The 15,693-nt window shown below is 39.8% G+C and overlaps 1 protein-coding gene across 6 annotated transcripts in view; it reads right to left on the reverse strand.

Moving 5' to 3' along the window:
• Nucleotides 1-15,693, reverse strand: part of LOC140209874 (protein unc-13 homolog C-like) — a 923,018-nt gene that overhangs the window by 478,517 nt on the left and 428,808 nt on the right. For all 6 annotated transcript variants that reach the window (XM_072278476.1, XM_072278475.1, XM_072278477.1 and 3 more), the window contains one exon: nt 9,280-9,344. In XM_072278476.1, coding sequence (XP_072134577.1) covers nt 9,280-9,344 — 65 coding nt within the window. The remainder of the gene's footprint in view (nt 1-9,279; nt 9,345-15,693) is intronic.

Raw genomic sequence — 15,693 nt, forward strand, 5'->3', positions numbered from 1 at the left:
AGGAAACACAGAGTGGGAATAAAGGGATCCTATTCTGGTTGGCTGCCAGTTACCAGTGGTATTCCACAGGGGTCTGTGTTGGGGCCACTTCTTTTTACATTGTACATCAACGATTTGGATTATGGAATAGATGGCTTTGTGGCTAAGTTTGCTGACGATACGAAGATAGGTGGAGGGGCCGGTAGTGCTGAGGAAACGGAGAGTCTGCAGTGAGACTTGGATAGATTGGAAGAATGGGCAAAGAAGTGGCAAATGAAGTACAATGTTGGAAAGTGCATGGTTATGCACTTTGGCAGAAGTAATAAATGGGCAGACTATTATTTAAATGGGGAAAGAATTCAAAGTTCTGAGATGCAACGGGACTTTGGTGTCCTCATACAGGATACCCTTAACGTTAACCTCCAGGTTGAGTCAGTAGTGAAGAAGGCGAATGCAATGTTGGCATTCATTTCTAGAGGAATACAGTATAGGAGCAGGGATGTGATGTTGAGGCTCTATCAGGCACTGGTGAGACCTCACTTGGAGTACTGTGGGCAGTTTTGGTCTCCTTATTTAAGAAAGGATGTGCTGATATTGGAGAGGGTACAGAGAAGATTCACTAGAATGATTCCAGGAATGAGAGGGTTAACATATGAGGAACATTTGTCCGCTCTTGGACTGTATTCCTTGGAGTTTAGAAGAATGAGGGGAGACCTTATAGAAACATTTCGAAAGGCATGGACAGAGTGGATGTGGCAAAGTTGTTTCCCATGATGGGGGAGTCTAGTACGAGAGGGCATGACTTAAGGATTGAAGGGCGCCCATTCAGAACAGAAATGCAAAGAAATTTTTTTAATCAGAGGGTGGTGAATCTATGGAATTTGTTTCCATGGGCAGCAGTGGAGGCCAAGTCATTGGGTGTATTTAAGGCAGAGATTCATAGGTATCTGCGTAGCCAGGGCATCAAAGGTTATGGTGAGAAGGCGGGGGAGTGGGACTAAATGGGAGAATGGATCAGCTCATGATAAAATGGCGGAGCAGACTCGATGGGCCGCAGGGCCGACTTCTGCTCCTTTGTCTTATGGTCTACTTCAGTATTACTAGCTGTAATTATCATCTCCATACTCCACCAGCCTCTCTTTGCCCTCCTGATGTTTATCCCACTATTCCTTACTGGTTACCACTCAAGCATATATCGCAGTTCTAATGAGGAATCTCAGACCAAAACAGTAGCTCTGTTTCGCTTTCCCCAGGAGCTGTCTGACCTCAATTTTCCGATTTTTTGTCTATTATAGCCTGACTTGCCTTCATGGACTATATTTCCACTCATCATTCCTCTGGCTCCTCTAAGGAGCAGCTGATTTTCCTTTCTCACCAAAGTTTCAAAACATGATTATGCTTTCCTGTCTGGGGTCTACAGTGAATTATGATTGACAAGATGCTGCATCAATCCTGTCTCCTTTGTAAAGCCTTAACTTTCAACATCGCATTGCAATGACGATTTATTAGAAACATGAGAGAGTAGATTTTGAATCTTAAGAGTCGCACAGGGGTGTGTTTGGTTTAAGTGAGCAATTCACAATAATATTCCTTAGTTTGAGGTACACAGAATCCAATACACTTCTGCAGTGCATCTATCTTTCCCTTGAACATAGAACATAGTACAGCACAGTACAGGCTCTTCGGCCCACAATGTTGTGCCGACCCTCAAACCCTACCTCCCATATAACCCCCCACCTTAAATTCCTCCATTTACCTGTCTAGTAGTCTCTTAAATTTCACTAGTGTATCTGCCTCTGCCACTGACTCAGGCACTGCATTCCACGCATTAACCACTCTCTGAGTAAAAAAACCTTCCTCTAATATCCCCCTTGAACTTTCCACCCCTTACCTTAAAGCCATGTCCTCTTGTACTGGGCAGTGGTGCCCTGGGGAAGAGGCGCTGGCTGTCCACTCTATCTATTCCTCTTAATATCTTGTATACTTCTATCATGTCTCCTCTCATCCTCCTTCTCTCCAAAGAGTAAAGCCCTAGCTCCCTCAATCTCTGATCATAATGCATACTCTCTAAACCAGGCAGCGTCCTGGTAAATCTCCTCTGTACCTTTTCCAATGCTTCCACATCCTTCCTACAGTGAGGCGACCAGAACTGGACACAGTACTCCAAGTGTGGCCTAACCAGAGTTTTACAGAGTTGTGTCATTACCCTGCGACTCTTAAACTCTATCCCTCGAAAGCTAACACCTCATAAGCTTTCTTAACTACTCTACCTACCTGTGAGGCAACTTTCAGGGATCTATGGACACGTACCCCCAGATCCCTCTGCTCCTCCATACTACCAAGTATCCTGCTATTTACTTTGAACTCTGCCTTGGAGTATGTCCTTCCAATGTGTACCACCACACACTTCTCCAGGTTGAACTCTATCTGCCATTAGACATTAGACTCGTGCCAGAAGCTCAGCTTTCAAAAATAGATTGATCAGGACATAGCTTAAGGCCAAAGTGCAAAAATCTAGAATCAGAATCAAACCGGTTTTAAAGCCATCCACTTCCAGTTTCACCAGAAACACAAGATGCTTCGTTCACCTGAATATTATAGTGTTGTCATTCTTCATCTTAACAGACATTTTATTGTATACAAAGAGCAACCAGCTTCTGGGCTGAAAGGAGAGAAGAAATGCTCAGTCCAAGAGGTACAGCAAAACAGTGGTTATGTCATCAGACTAAGCTCTGCAGGTGTGAGCCATTGATCTAGAATCATATAGAACTGTAGAATCACAAAATTGTACAGAATGGGCTCCTTTAAGCCACCTGATCCATTCCAGCCATGATGACTATCTGTGCTAATCTCATTTATCTACATTAGCCCCATGTTCCTCTATGTCTTTCTAAGTATCTGCCCTGGAACCTTCTAAGTGCTATATCTATGTCTACTACCTCTAGAAAACCTTCAACTCTGTTTGAAATCCTTATGCATCAGATCTCTCTTTATTACTACAGCTCTCCATTTTAGACAACATCCTGGTGAATCTCTTCTGCACTCCCACTATTACAACCTCATCCTTCCATTAGTGCAATGAACAGAACTGTACATGATGCTCCAAATGCAGTCTTTCAATAAGACAACAGCATGTTCGATTCCAACGGCTTCTATGGGGTCAACCAAAGATGTTGCTATCCTTTTTAAATAAAACTTTTCATTTGCAAGCTCCTGCAGGTCAAGATGGTGCCAGTGATTAATGATTCCTTGAGCGACATCTTTCAGATAGCCAATCTCTTCAATTATTTCACTTTTTCTACACCTTCTGCTTGTTCTTTTTGGCTTGATTGTGTTTTGGAGATTGTTGGAGCAAAGACAAGCTGTATTGTGTTTCGGAGATTGTTGGAGCAAAGACAAGCTATATTGTGTTTTGCAGATTGTTGGAGCAAAGACAAGCTATATTGTGTTTGACTGCAGTTCTGCAACATTCATGGACTCGGGCTCTTGGACTACATTTTTACTGTGTGACTGTATTTTACTGACATCTTAAATGTGTTTGCTCTCTTAGTTGTGCTGCAAGGTAGTTGGCACCTTAGCCCCAGAGAAATGCTGTGCCATATGGCTATATTCATGTCTGGTTGAATGGCAATTAAACATGAACTTGAAGTTAAGCAATGTTTTCTACAGCTGCAACATGTCAACTCTACTCTTATACTCAATGCCTCAGCCTAAGAAGCCAAGCAGATTCTATCCACCTGTGTCACCACCTTCAGTCAGCTACAGATTTGCATCTCAAGGTCCTTCTGTACATCCAACACACCTATCTCAACCTGGACTTCCCAAACTGCATCACCTTGCACTTGAATGAATTAAATTCCATCTTCCACTGTTCTGCCCAGCTTTACAGCTGATCTATATCCCACAGTAGCCTTAGACAGCCTTCTTCGCTATTAACGGCTCTATCAATTGTCGTGTTGTCTACAAACCTGTTAAACAATTTATCTACATTCTCATTCAAGTCACTTATATATTTGTTGCAAAGAACAAAGGTCCCATTAGCGATATCCATTGTATATCAGATGATACAGTTTTCAAAAACACCAATCCACCACTACACTCTGCTGCCATAACATCTGGAGAATTCAAATATAAGTAATGAAGTGAATCAGTAATAAGAAGCTAGTATCAGTAACAGTGTGATGAATAATCACTGTGCAGCCCAGAATGTTTATTGTCAACTTCAGCTTTTCAGCACAACAGAAGAAATTGTCCAAGGTTCAAGTTGCTTATCAATAACTAGGTTCTTATTGCTCAGTCTCCAGTTATTAAGTAACTTAGTCTTTGAAATACGTGGACACAGTGAAATCTCCCTAAATGAGGGTACTAATAGACACGTAACTAATAAGACTTAAGGTCTTGACTGAAGTTTAGGATTCGAGAATGAGTACATTCATTGTCATCATAAGAGCAACCACGAAACCACTGTCATAAAAATCCTTATGTTCATTAAGTCCTTCAATGAAGGCGATCCAGGCAGTCGATGATTCATACTGTCTAACTATCGGAGGCAGATTATCATGCTCCCCTGTTCGGGGATAATAATGAACAATGAATAAACGTCAGCTTGAAGGATTTGGATGATTTTATACCATTGCATGTGGGCCAAAGAGGAGAAGGGGTGCTTGTTCAAACACAGCAAGCAGCTCACTAAATTTATCCACACCCACTATTTGGAACAATGCTGAATCCAATCTACCCATCAGATGATTCCACCAGTACAACCACCCCATGATACTGCCTTCAATCTGGCAATGGAGATCACTTGTTTGATCAACCACCACCCCTCCAGTGCTTCCTGTCACCTCCCTATTGCATTTAACTCTTTGTAGGCTTTAGTCTGATGAAATGGCCAGCAGGTGCCTTCAGGCAGGAATCTCTCTAAAAGGCACCCCATAAAAGGGAACAACACATTCTTTCAACCTACACCTCACCAAAATTACCCACAGCCTAAATTTATCTTTGCAACTCTGAGATAGAGAAGCTTTGATTAGATTAAGGTAATTCAAACCAATAATTACAACTTTATTTACTAATTTTTATATATAGGAGAGATTATCTGCATTTCAAAAAACAACAAAACTGTTCTGGTCAGCTGATCTAAAGCCTTCAAGAATTATATAGTACATTCCAACATTAAGAGTTTCTAATTAATCTCTAAATGATCAGTGTGTATTCTAATTGCAAAATTATTTAACAGATCTAAACCAAATTTAAATGCTGGAAATATTCAGCAGGCAAGAGAACATAAAGAGACATAGGATTACTGCTCCAGGCCAGCAACTTTCAACAGAACTAGGAATTTAACTTTTCTGTTGAAAGGTCATCAACCCAAAATGTTGTATTTGTTTCACTTTTTCACCTGACCTACTGACAGCTTCCGGTGTTTTATTTAAAATTTGTAGCATCTGCAATTTGTTGATTTTCAAATATTAGAACCCTTCCAGTTTCAATGCTGGCATTTGAAACTTGATTACATTCCAATTTGTAAATTTGATAGCTATATAGACAGGAAAGGAATGGAGGGTTATGGGCTGAGTGCAGGTCGGTGGGACTAGGTGAGAGTATGAGTTCAGCACGGACTAGACGGGCTGAGATGGCCTGTTTCGTACTGTAGTTGTTATATTGTTATACGGTAAAGTTTTTCTTGTAATTAAATTTAAAGAATGCTTCTCGCATTTTTTTTTAACTATTACCTCTTAACTATTACCGTCAATGGGTACAGATTTAGAGTAATCTAATATTTCTGCCTTGTATTTTGCTGAGTTTACTGACAATTGAAATAAGTAAAACTGTCTTCAACAAGAATTATTATTTTAAATACTGTATGTCTTGGTACATACTAAATTATGTAAATGCTACATCAATGAACTTTTTATTTAACAATAAAAATGTTCGTAAGTGAAACATTGATTAAAAAATAAACATTAAGTGTACTTGTGGAATGTGAAATGTAGTGAAATTTTTGAACCTTGGGCTCCCAGAAAGATCAAAAGAAAAAGACGGAGAATGAGCTTGGCCACTTCTCCATGTTTGCACTAGCCTGTTTCTTTGCTGATATTGCCTCTTGAAGTCAGAGAACCTCAAATCAGCATTAACATACACACACTCCATAGGAAACCTGTGAGGACTGCCATTGAAGATTGAGTAATATCATTGGTGCAATGGTGCAATGAAGGAGTGGAAGGGCCAAATGGTTCAGGCACCTTACTTCCCTGCACATCTTCCAGGCTGTCACTATGCAATTACAACAACAGGGTCCCAATGACAGCAACACTTAGGACAATGCCTAAAAGGATGTTGCACAGGAAATGACATCATCACATGTCCCTTCTGATGTAGGATTGCAAGGGTGCCTCAGAACTCCTGACAGGTATGACTGCATACTGTCTACAGTACCATTTACTATTTATTGTCAACTGTTTACCTGTGCTGCACTCTACATAGATTTTGAATTATATTTTATTAATTTATTTATGGTTATATTTTGTTTTATGTGCTGTGTATGATATATATTTTTGTTGGTTTACCATAGTCCAGAGAAAAATTGTTTTGTTTGGTTGTACAATCAGATGACAATAGATTTGAACTTGAACATAATGATGAGAATGGATGTGAGTTCAGTTTTCTTTGGGAGAAACTGATTTTCAAACAATCACATGAGGTTGGAAAAAATTTAAGCACAAACCAATTCAATTTCTAAGCACAACTCTTTCTTGGCAGAGATACTGTCTGGTTATTGAACTTCCAAAAATTTCTTATTTATTTCAGATTTCCAAAAAGTGCAGAGCATTCTCTACAAAAAAATCAATCAAGAGCACTGAATTAATAAAATTGTACAACACAGAAATGGATCTTTTCAGTCAACCGTATCTACATTGACCATGTTGCTTATCCACACAATTCCAATTTTCCTCACATTAGTGCCATATCCCTCCACTCCTTTACTGAAAAAGGACCCACTTTCCTCTCCTAATTGATTCCTTCTTCTTCAGCCCATTGCTTTTTCCACCTACCACCTCCTAGCTTCTCACTTCATCCACCCTCTCCAGCAACCCTCCTTCTCACCTAGCTTCACCTATCACCTGCAGGCCTGTACTCCTTCCTATCCCCCTAACTTCTCATTCTGCTTTCTGCCCCCTCCTTTCCAGAAGGATCTTGAGCAGAAAAATCGACTGTTTATTTCCCTCTACATATGCCTCCTGACTTACTGAGCTACTCCAGCCTTTTGTGTGTTGATCTTAAGACAAAGACCATAAGACATAAGAGTAGAATTTGACAATTCATCCCATCAAGTCTGCTCTGCCATTCTATCATTTCTGAAGATGCAGAATCTCTTGTATTTGTAACATTCTGGTTCCATCAGCTGTCTAAGTCTAGGGAAGATACCCTCTGGCCCCACCAAACATGGGAGACTGAAATGCAAAACTCCCAAATCCCCCTGTTTGTAAGGATGTTGCGTGATTTGTTACCCTGTTACAAATAATAATCAGGAATTAACAGACAGTATACCGCATACAATTAAAAGATATAGCTTTATAATTCTTAATTTGACTAAAGGATTAATAACGAAAAAGCAAAAAAAGGAGTGGGCCACTTTAAATGAAACAGTCTAATGTGCACAAATTGGAGTTCATGGTTTCCCCTTCGCCGATCCTCCTTCAATCTCTCTAGGCTTCGTCGACTCCCAGCCCCACTCTGGGTCAACTCCACCCACCCCTTCTCTCCTCTCAAAAGCCCAAAGCCCAACCTTAGTGTCCCTCACCAGAGAAACCTCCCCTGAATCTGTTCATCTCGAATAGATGACACACATTTCTCCTATCTCTTATTTGCAACAGTAACCCAAACAAGCAGCTTACACGGAGAAAAGAAATGCAAAACAGAGAAAAAAAATGAACCATGTTAACCAGGGCATTACATATTTATAACTTAACCCTCAGATTTCTCACCTTAAACCTGTCCACTCTATTCTAGTGTAAACTACTCTAACTGTCCTAGCTATGCTCCTCATAACTTTACAAATCTCTAAAAGGTCGCCTCTCAGCCTCCTACATTTCGATGAGAATAAATCCAAGCTATCCAGTCTCTGCTTATAACTACTGCCCTCTACTCCAGGCAACAACCTGGTGAATCGCTTCTGCACTCTCTCTATTGCTACCACATCCTTCTTGTAGAGTAGTGAAAAGAGCTGTACACATTGCACTATATATACTCTAGGCAATGCTTTTTGAAGTTGAAAACTAATGTTGTGACTCTTATACTCAATGCCTTGACCAACGAAGGCAAGCATAGCAAATGAAATCTTCACTCCCCTCTGTAGACGTGTCTCCATTTCAGGGAATTATGAGTTGGCACCTCAAATTCTCTTTGTCTATTAACACTTATGAGATCCCTGTTAGTTATTCAACATGTTTCCACTAGAATTTAACTTCCCAAAGTGCATTGCCTCACATGTGTCTGGATTAATTTCCATATGCCAACTCTCTAGTTGATCCACTGTATCCTTAAGCAACCTTCTTTGCTTTCTATGACTTCATCAATTTTCATGTTATTTGCAAACTTAGTATCAGACCATCTACATTCTCATATGTCATAGATGTATAATGCAACCAACATTCACCACTTGTTACAGACTTCCAGTAAAAGAAACTCCCATATATTATTACCCTCTATCTTCCATCAGCAAGCCAATTAGGATACTGTTTGCCAAAATGCCTCAGATACCTCATGCCTTAACCTGCTGGACCAACCTACCACATGGGACCTTGTCAAAAATGTACTTAAATCCGCATTTTCAATGACTACTGCTCTGCCTTCATCAATTTTCTAAATTAACTCCTAAAAATTCTCATTCAGTTTTGTAAGTCATGATATCCTCTGCAAAAAATCACTCTTAATTATTCTGCATAAAGGAGCCTCATTCTGGGATAACCGAAACATTTCTAAATACTGATTTTCAGCAATATGTAAAATATAAAATAAGAACTTGCACCAATGTAGGATTACACATTACGTGAAGCCTTTTCATGGTGCTAATTCATATTCCAGAACACCTTCAATATTGTTCTGCTTACAGGTCTGCCATTCAGTCTCCACCATCAGTGCTGTCTGACCTTAACAATAATTTGTTGTGCTTTTAATAGTTGTCTTCTCTAAGTAGACGATTCAAGATAAAGAGATAACAGTTTTCTTTTTAATTAGCAACAACAATTTTTATGTGAAATTTATTTTAGAAATCCATTGAGTATGATGTTTACTCACCCTCCTGGGGTCTTGAGGTTAGAAAGGCTAGACGCACCAAAAACATTTCCACTTGAGAGCTGAGCCTTTAATAAAGAATAACATTATTAAGACCTAAAAGATAAATATGTATCTTTATGAGACATTCCACATCTTTTCTTTTTGCTTTTTTATGAAATATATTATGAAGAAGTATGTTTGTGAAAGTTTATTTTCAGCGACAGATGTCCTGTTTACAACTGCACCATATATTAAACATATGAAGACAAGAGAAATTCGATTTACAAAGGTGAGTTCCATGCGAGACAATAGGATGGGAAATAAACATCTTTACTACAGAAACACATAACAATGCAACAAAATTTAAATGATAGTTCATGGAAGATGAAACACATCAAGTTAGAACCTGTTGATCCACAGAATTGTTATCTGAAAAAGAACCAAGGGGAAGAGGAAATAATATATTAGATATTAGATATTCTAAATTAATATAATTTTCTTGTCCATTCATATATGATAAAGTGAATAAGTACTTTAGTTATCAGAATCTTGAGTCTAAGTGTTAATACCTTCCTGAATGGAATCTTAAGTAATCAAATTTAATTTAAACCAAGTGAAAAACAACTCCAAACATTGTAGAGCTGGTGAAAAAAATGAATTATATCTTTGAAAATTCCTACATAAATAGCTACTATTGGCATGGTGCATGCATAATCATAGATAATTATTTAAATGTCATTTCAACATTCATTTCAATCATTGCGAAGTCAAATTCTGACATAAATACATGATAATGACTTCAATTTTTATCTCTGAATAAAGAAAACTTCTTGTACCATACCACTTAACCTTAGATTTGGTACAAAGTCAGTTGCTTCTGTGGATGGTTACTCTCTATCATAGCATTAAAGACAAACCCCTTATTAAATAAGGAATCTTGCAATATTTGTTACCTTGACATAAAACTCTGGTTTGAACTTGTTTGCTGATTGCATATTCTGAAGGTATGCACTAACTGAAACCATCCAATCCTGTTCTTTATTCTGTACAGTATCAGTTGGTCCTGACATTGTATAAAAAAGTGCTCCAGAAACTAGATGCTAAATTCATGCACTAATAACATCAAGAGACTACTGCTTGTGCATTAGTATCAGTACCCAAAGATGTGCCAGTATCTAGCTGGCAAAAGTATGGTGGTTATAACATGACACAAATTACTATTTGCACTGTCAATCATCTTAACTTATGGCAAGGGGCTACTGTAGCTAAATCCAGGCATACACAACATCAGCGAGTGTTAATCTGCCACTATTTACTGGTTACTATATTTGATAATTCTTTCCTTAATTCAATTAGTGCAACTTACTTAAATTAATTAATGTCATGCAATTTATGCAATTCATGCAATGTCATCCACTGGTTATAAAACAGTGCCCGTTAAATTCTACAATGCAATAGTTTGATAGAAATTATTAGCAAAGGAGAACTTTAAAATGAATTTTATATTAAGTGATTTGCATCGAGTGCTACAAGTTTTAAAAAACCACATATTCTGGAGCAGTACTCCATTATCTTTGGATGAAAATCAATTCCTCTGTTTAAGTTTTCAGGAGGTTGTAAATTGAGCCGTGGAGATTTGAGGCTGTGCCCTCTAGTTCTGGACACGATATAAGATATAGGAGCAGAAATAGACCATTCAGCCCATCAAGTCTGCTCCACCCACTATAGGAAACATCCTCTTCACATCCACCTTACCTAGTCCTTTCAACATTTGGTATGTTTCAATGAGATCCCCCTGCATTCTTCTAAATTGCCAAATGCTCTCATACATTAACCCCTTCATTCCTAGAATCATCCTCGTGAACTACCTCTGGACTCTGTCCAATGACAACACATGCTTTCTGAGATATGGAGCCCCAAACTGTTGACAGTACCTCAAGTGTGGCCTGACTAGTATCTTATAAAGCCTCAGCATTATCTTCTTGTTTTTATATTCTATTGCCCTTGAAATGAATGTCAACATTACATTTGCTTTCTTTACCACAGACTCAACCTGTAAATTACTTTCTGAGAGTCTTGCACGAGGACTCCAAGTCCCTTTGCACCTCTGCAATTTGAATTTTCTCCCTATTTAGATAATAGTCTGCACTTTTGTTCTGTTTATCAAAATGCATTATCATACATTTCTCAACATTGTATTCCACTTGTCACTTAAACATTTAAAGTATCTTTGAACACTTAAAGACACTTGAACATTGATAAGCTGATACCATTTTATACTGTAACTCATATGTTACTGCAGAAATTTACACTTGTTTTGCACTTATGATTGTGTGGTTAAGAACAGCTCCAAGGCCGTATTTAAGTTTGCTGATGAGTCCACTATCGTAGGCAGGATCAAATGTGGTAATAAGTCAGCATGTAGGAAGGAGATAGGAAATCTGGTTGGAGATTAATAGTTATTGTGTAATGCATCAACAGTCATTTTGTCCATGGATCTCAGTGGCTCCCAGACAAAATATTAGAGGCCTGCATATTAACCAAGTCTGTGGAAGTGGAAACTATGACATCCTATGGGTAAAAATCACAACTAGAAATGTCTGGTTGAAGTTTCAGAGCAGATTCTATCCAAGAATCATTGTAGTCTTGTTCCACTGTAGAAGAAATTAATTTGGTACACCTTGAACTAAAAGAAAATAAATCACCAAGCAATGAATTTTCAGACTTATGCTCTTGAAAATAGCACTCCACCTTTACTTTTTAAGTATTCTTCCAAGTCATTCTACTTAACCCAATCTATTTCCTCCAGATGATTCCTGACTTCAAAATTGTTTTAGCATTTGTTACTGCAATGTATCTGTTACTTCATCAGCTCTATAAATTATGAGTTCTCTCAATAGCCTAATACCTATTTTTGGTGGAAGTTTATTTGCCGACAATACAACAGACACTGTACCTCACTTATTACAGCTTCCTAGATGTTGCAATCCAGTCCACTGACATAAAGGCTCTCCTTATGCAAGTGAGTACCTGTAAGTTTGGAGCAAGGTTGATTTCAATCCACTGAATGCTCAATTAACTGCTTAGCTGAAATGCTACAACTAGCTTCAGCGTCCGAGCTGGACAATTGAAAATTGCTTGGAAAGACATAAGGGATCAGATAATGGAACCAGATGAAGCTACCCTGCTCCAGCGAGGCACAGTGAATTACCACACTTTGACAGCAGGGGTATTGAGAGATTTTAAATGCATCTTATTTCATTTGCATAGTCTCAGTCAGTGTGCAGTGGGTAATGCTATATGATGGCAGCTGCTAGGTACTTAATGAATGAGCGACAAGGAAAGGTTTAACAAATGGGGCATCAGAAGCTTAGGGGTGACCTGATAGAGACAGGGTAGGTAGTCAGAATCTTTTTCCCAAGATAGAAATGCTAAATACTAGGGCATATATTTAAAGTGAGAGGGGTAAATTTAAAAATATGTGAAAGGCAAGCTTTTTTTTTATATACAGAGTGGTGGGTGCCTGGAATGTGTGTCAATGACTGTGGGAGAATTAGATACAACAGTGGTATTTAAAAGTCTTTTGACACATGGAAGTTCAGGGAATAGAAGGATATGGATCAAATACAACCCATGAATCTTTCTTTCATCCTCTTTTTCACTATTTATTTATTTTGTAGCTCGCAGTAATTTTAAGTCTTTTTACTATACCAAACACAAATCTCTGGTCAAGTTAGCACCAACGATATCCTTAAGTTTGCTATCCTCACGTTTTCTGTTGGCACTGCTCCATCATCAGTACAGAAAAACTAAAATTGGAGTGGAATAAAGTGGAATGAATTCTGTGACTGATCATAATGTAAAAACAGGCAGGGAGCAAATTATTCCTGAGCATTTCAACTTCAAAGTTCAACGTTCAAAGTAAAATTTATTATTGGAGTACACATGTCACCACATACAACACTGAGATTCTTTTTCTGAGGGCATACTTAGCAAATGTATAGAACAGTAACTACAAACAGGATCAATGGACATCAAACTGAGCAAATGCAGATATAAATGAAATAACAAGATAACAGAGTCCTTAAAGGAGTGTAGTTATTCCTTTTGTTCAAGAGCCTGATGGTTGAGGGGTAGTAACTGTTCTTGAACCTGGTGGTGAGAGTCCTCAGGCACTTGTACCTTTTATCTGATGGCAACAGGTGGGGAGGATCTTTGATGACGGTGCTGTTTTTCCACAGTAATTTTTCATGTAGATGTGCTCAATGGTTGGGAGGGTTTTACCTGCAATGTACTGGGCCAAATCCACTACCTTTTGTAGGAGTTTCCGCTCAAAGATATTGGTGTACCCATACCAGGCTGTAATGCAGTCAGCTTCCACCACGCACGTTTACCAAGGTTTTTGATGAGATGCCGCATCTTCGCAGACTCCTGAGGAGGTACAGGTGTGTTCATGCTTTCTTTGCAATTATATCTTTATGATGGGTCTAGGACAGGATATCTGAGATAGTGACACTCAGGAATTTAAAGTGACTGGCCCTTTCCACCTCTGATCCTCTGATTATTACAGGCTCATGGACCTCTGGTTTCTCTCTCCTGAAGTCTACAATCAGTTCCTCGGTCTTATTGACATTGAATGAGAGGTTGTTGTTAATACACCACTCAGCCAAATTTTCAATCACCCTCCTGTATGCTGATTCATCTCCACCTTTCATACCGTCCACAACAATGGTGTCATCACCTGGCCGCGTAGTGTGCCAACAACAACCTGGCCCTTAACACCCAGAAGACAAAGGAGATCATTGTGGACTTCAGGCATGCTAGGAGCCACACCTACTACATCAACGGAGCTGTAGTGGAGCGTGTATCAAGCTTCAAATTCCTTGGTGTCCACATTTCCGAGGATCTTACCTGGTCCCTGAACTCCTCCATCCTCATCAAAAATGCACAACAGCACCTTTATTTCCTGCAGAGCATCAAGAAAGCTCACCTCTGTCCCAGGATACTGATGGGCTTTTACTGCTGTACCATTGAGAGCATACCCACCAACTGCATCTCAGTGTGGTATGGCAATTGTCCCGTATCAGACTGCAAAGCACTCCAGCGTGTGGTGAAAACGGCCCAGCGGATTATTGGCACCCAATTGCCCACCATTGAGAACATCTACCATAACACCACCTGGGCAGGGCGAAAAGCATTATCAAGGATGCATCTCACCCTAACCATGGACTTTTTACTCTCCTCCCATCCGGTAAGCGCTATCAGGAGCCTCTGCTCCCAAACCAGCAGGCACAGGAAGAGCTTCTTACCTGAGGCTGTGACCCTCACATCACAGCGCTGAGGAGTATTGCACCCATATTGTACTGTCTCAGTACTTTTATATTTGTATGCTGTAGCACTTACTTTTTATTCGCAGTTATTTTGTAAATAACACTATTTTTTGTATTTCTGATGAGATGCTAACTACATTTCATTGGCTGTGTATCTGTACTCAGCACAATGACAATAAAATTGAATCTAACCTAATCTAATCAGCAAACTGGTGTATGGTGTTGGAGCTATACTTTGCCATTCGTCCCCCCATCCCTCCCCACCGATCTCCCTCCCGGCACTTATCCTTGTAAGCGGAACAACTGCTACACGTGCCTTTACACTTCCTCCCTCACTACCATTCAGGGCCCCAGACAGTCCTTCCAGGTGAGGCGACACTTCACCTGTGAGTCAGCTGGGGTGATATACTGCATCAGGTGCTCCCGATGAGGCCTTCTATATATTGGCGACACCCAACGCAAACTGGGAGACCGTTTCGCTGAACACCTATGCTCTGTCCGCCAGAGAAAGCAGGATCTCCCAGTGGCCACACATTTTAATTCCATGCCCTATTCCCATTCTGATGTGTCTATCCACAGCCTCCTCTACTGTAAAGATGAAGCCACACTCAGGTTGGAGGAACAACACCTTATATTCCGTCTGGGTAGCCTCCAACCTGATGGTATGAACATTGGCTTCTCTAACTTCCATTAATGCCCCACCTCCCCTTCATACCCCATCCATTATTGCCCATCCTCTAGGCTTCCCCACTCCCTCTTTTCTTCTCCCTGGGCCTCCCGTCCCATGATCCTCTCATATTCCTTTTGCCAATCAACTGTCCAGCTCTTGGCTCCATCCCTCCCCCTCCTGTCTTCTCCTATCATTTTGGATCTCCCCCTCCCCCTCCCATTTTAAAGATCTTACTAGCTCTTCTTTCAGTTAGTCCTGACGAAGGGGCTCGGCCCAAAACGTCGACTGTACCTCTCTCTATAGATACTGCCTGGCCTGCTGCATTCACCAGCAACTTTTATGTGTGGAGCCTCAAAGAGATAGTTCACTACCACCTTCTTAAGAACAACTGGAAATGGATAATAAATGCTGGTTATAATGATTTTTTTCTAAATT

Source organism: Mobula birostris, chromosome 14, assembly GCF_030028105.1.
Source record: "Mobula birostris isolate sMobBir1 chromosome 14, sMobBir1.hap1, whole genome shotgun sequence".
NCBI classification, from domain to species: domain Eukaryota; kingdom Metazoa; phylum Chordata; class Chondrichthyes; order Myliobatiformes; family Myliobatidae; genus Mobula; species Mobula birostris.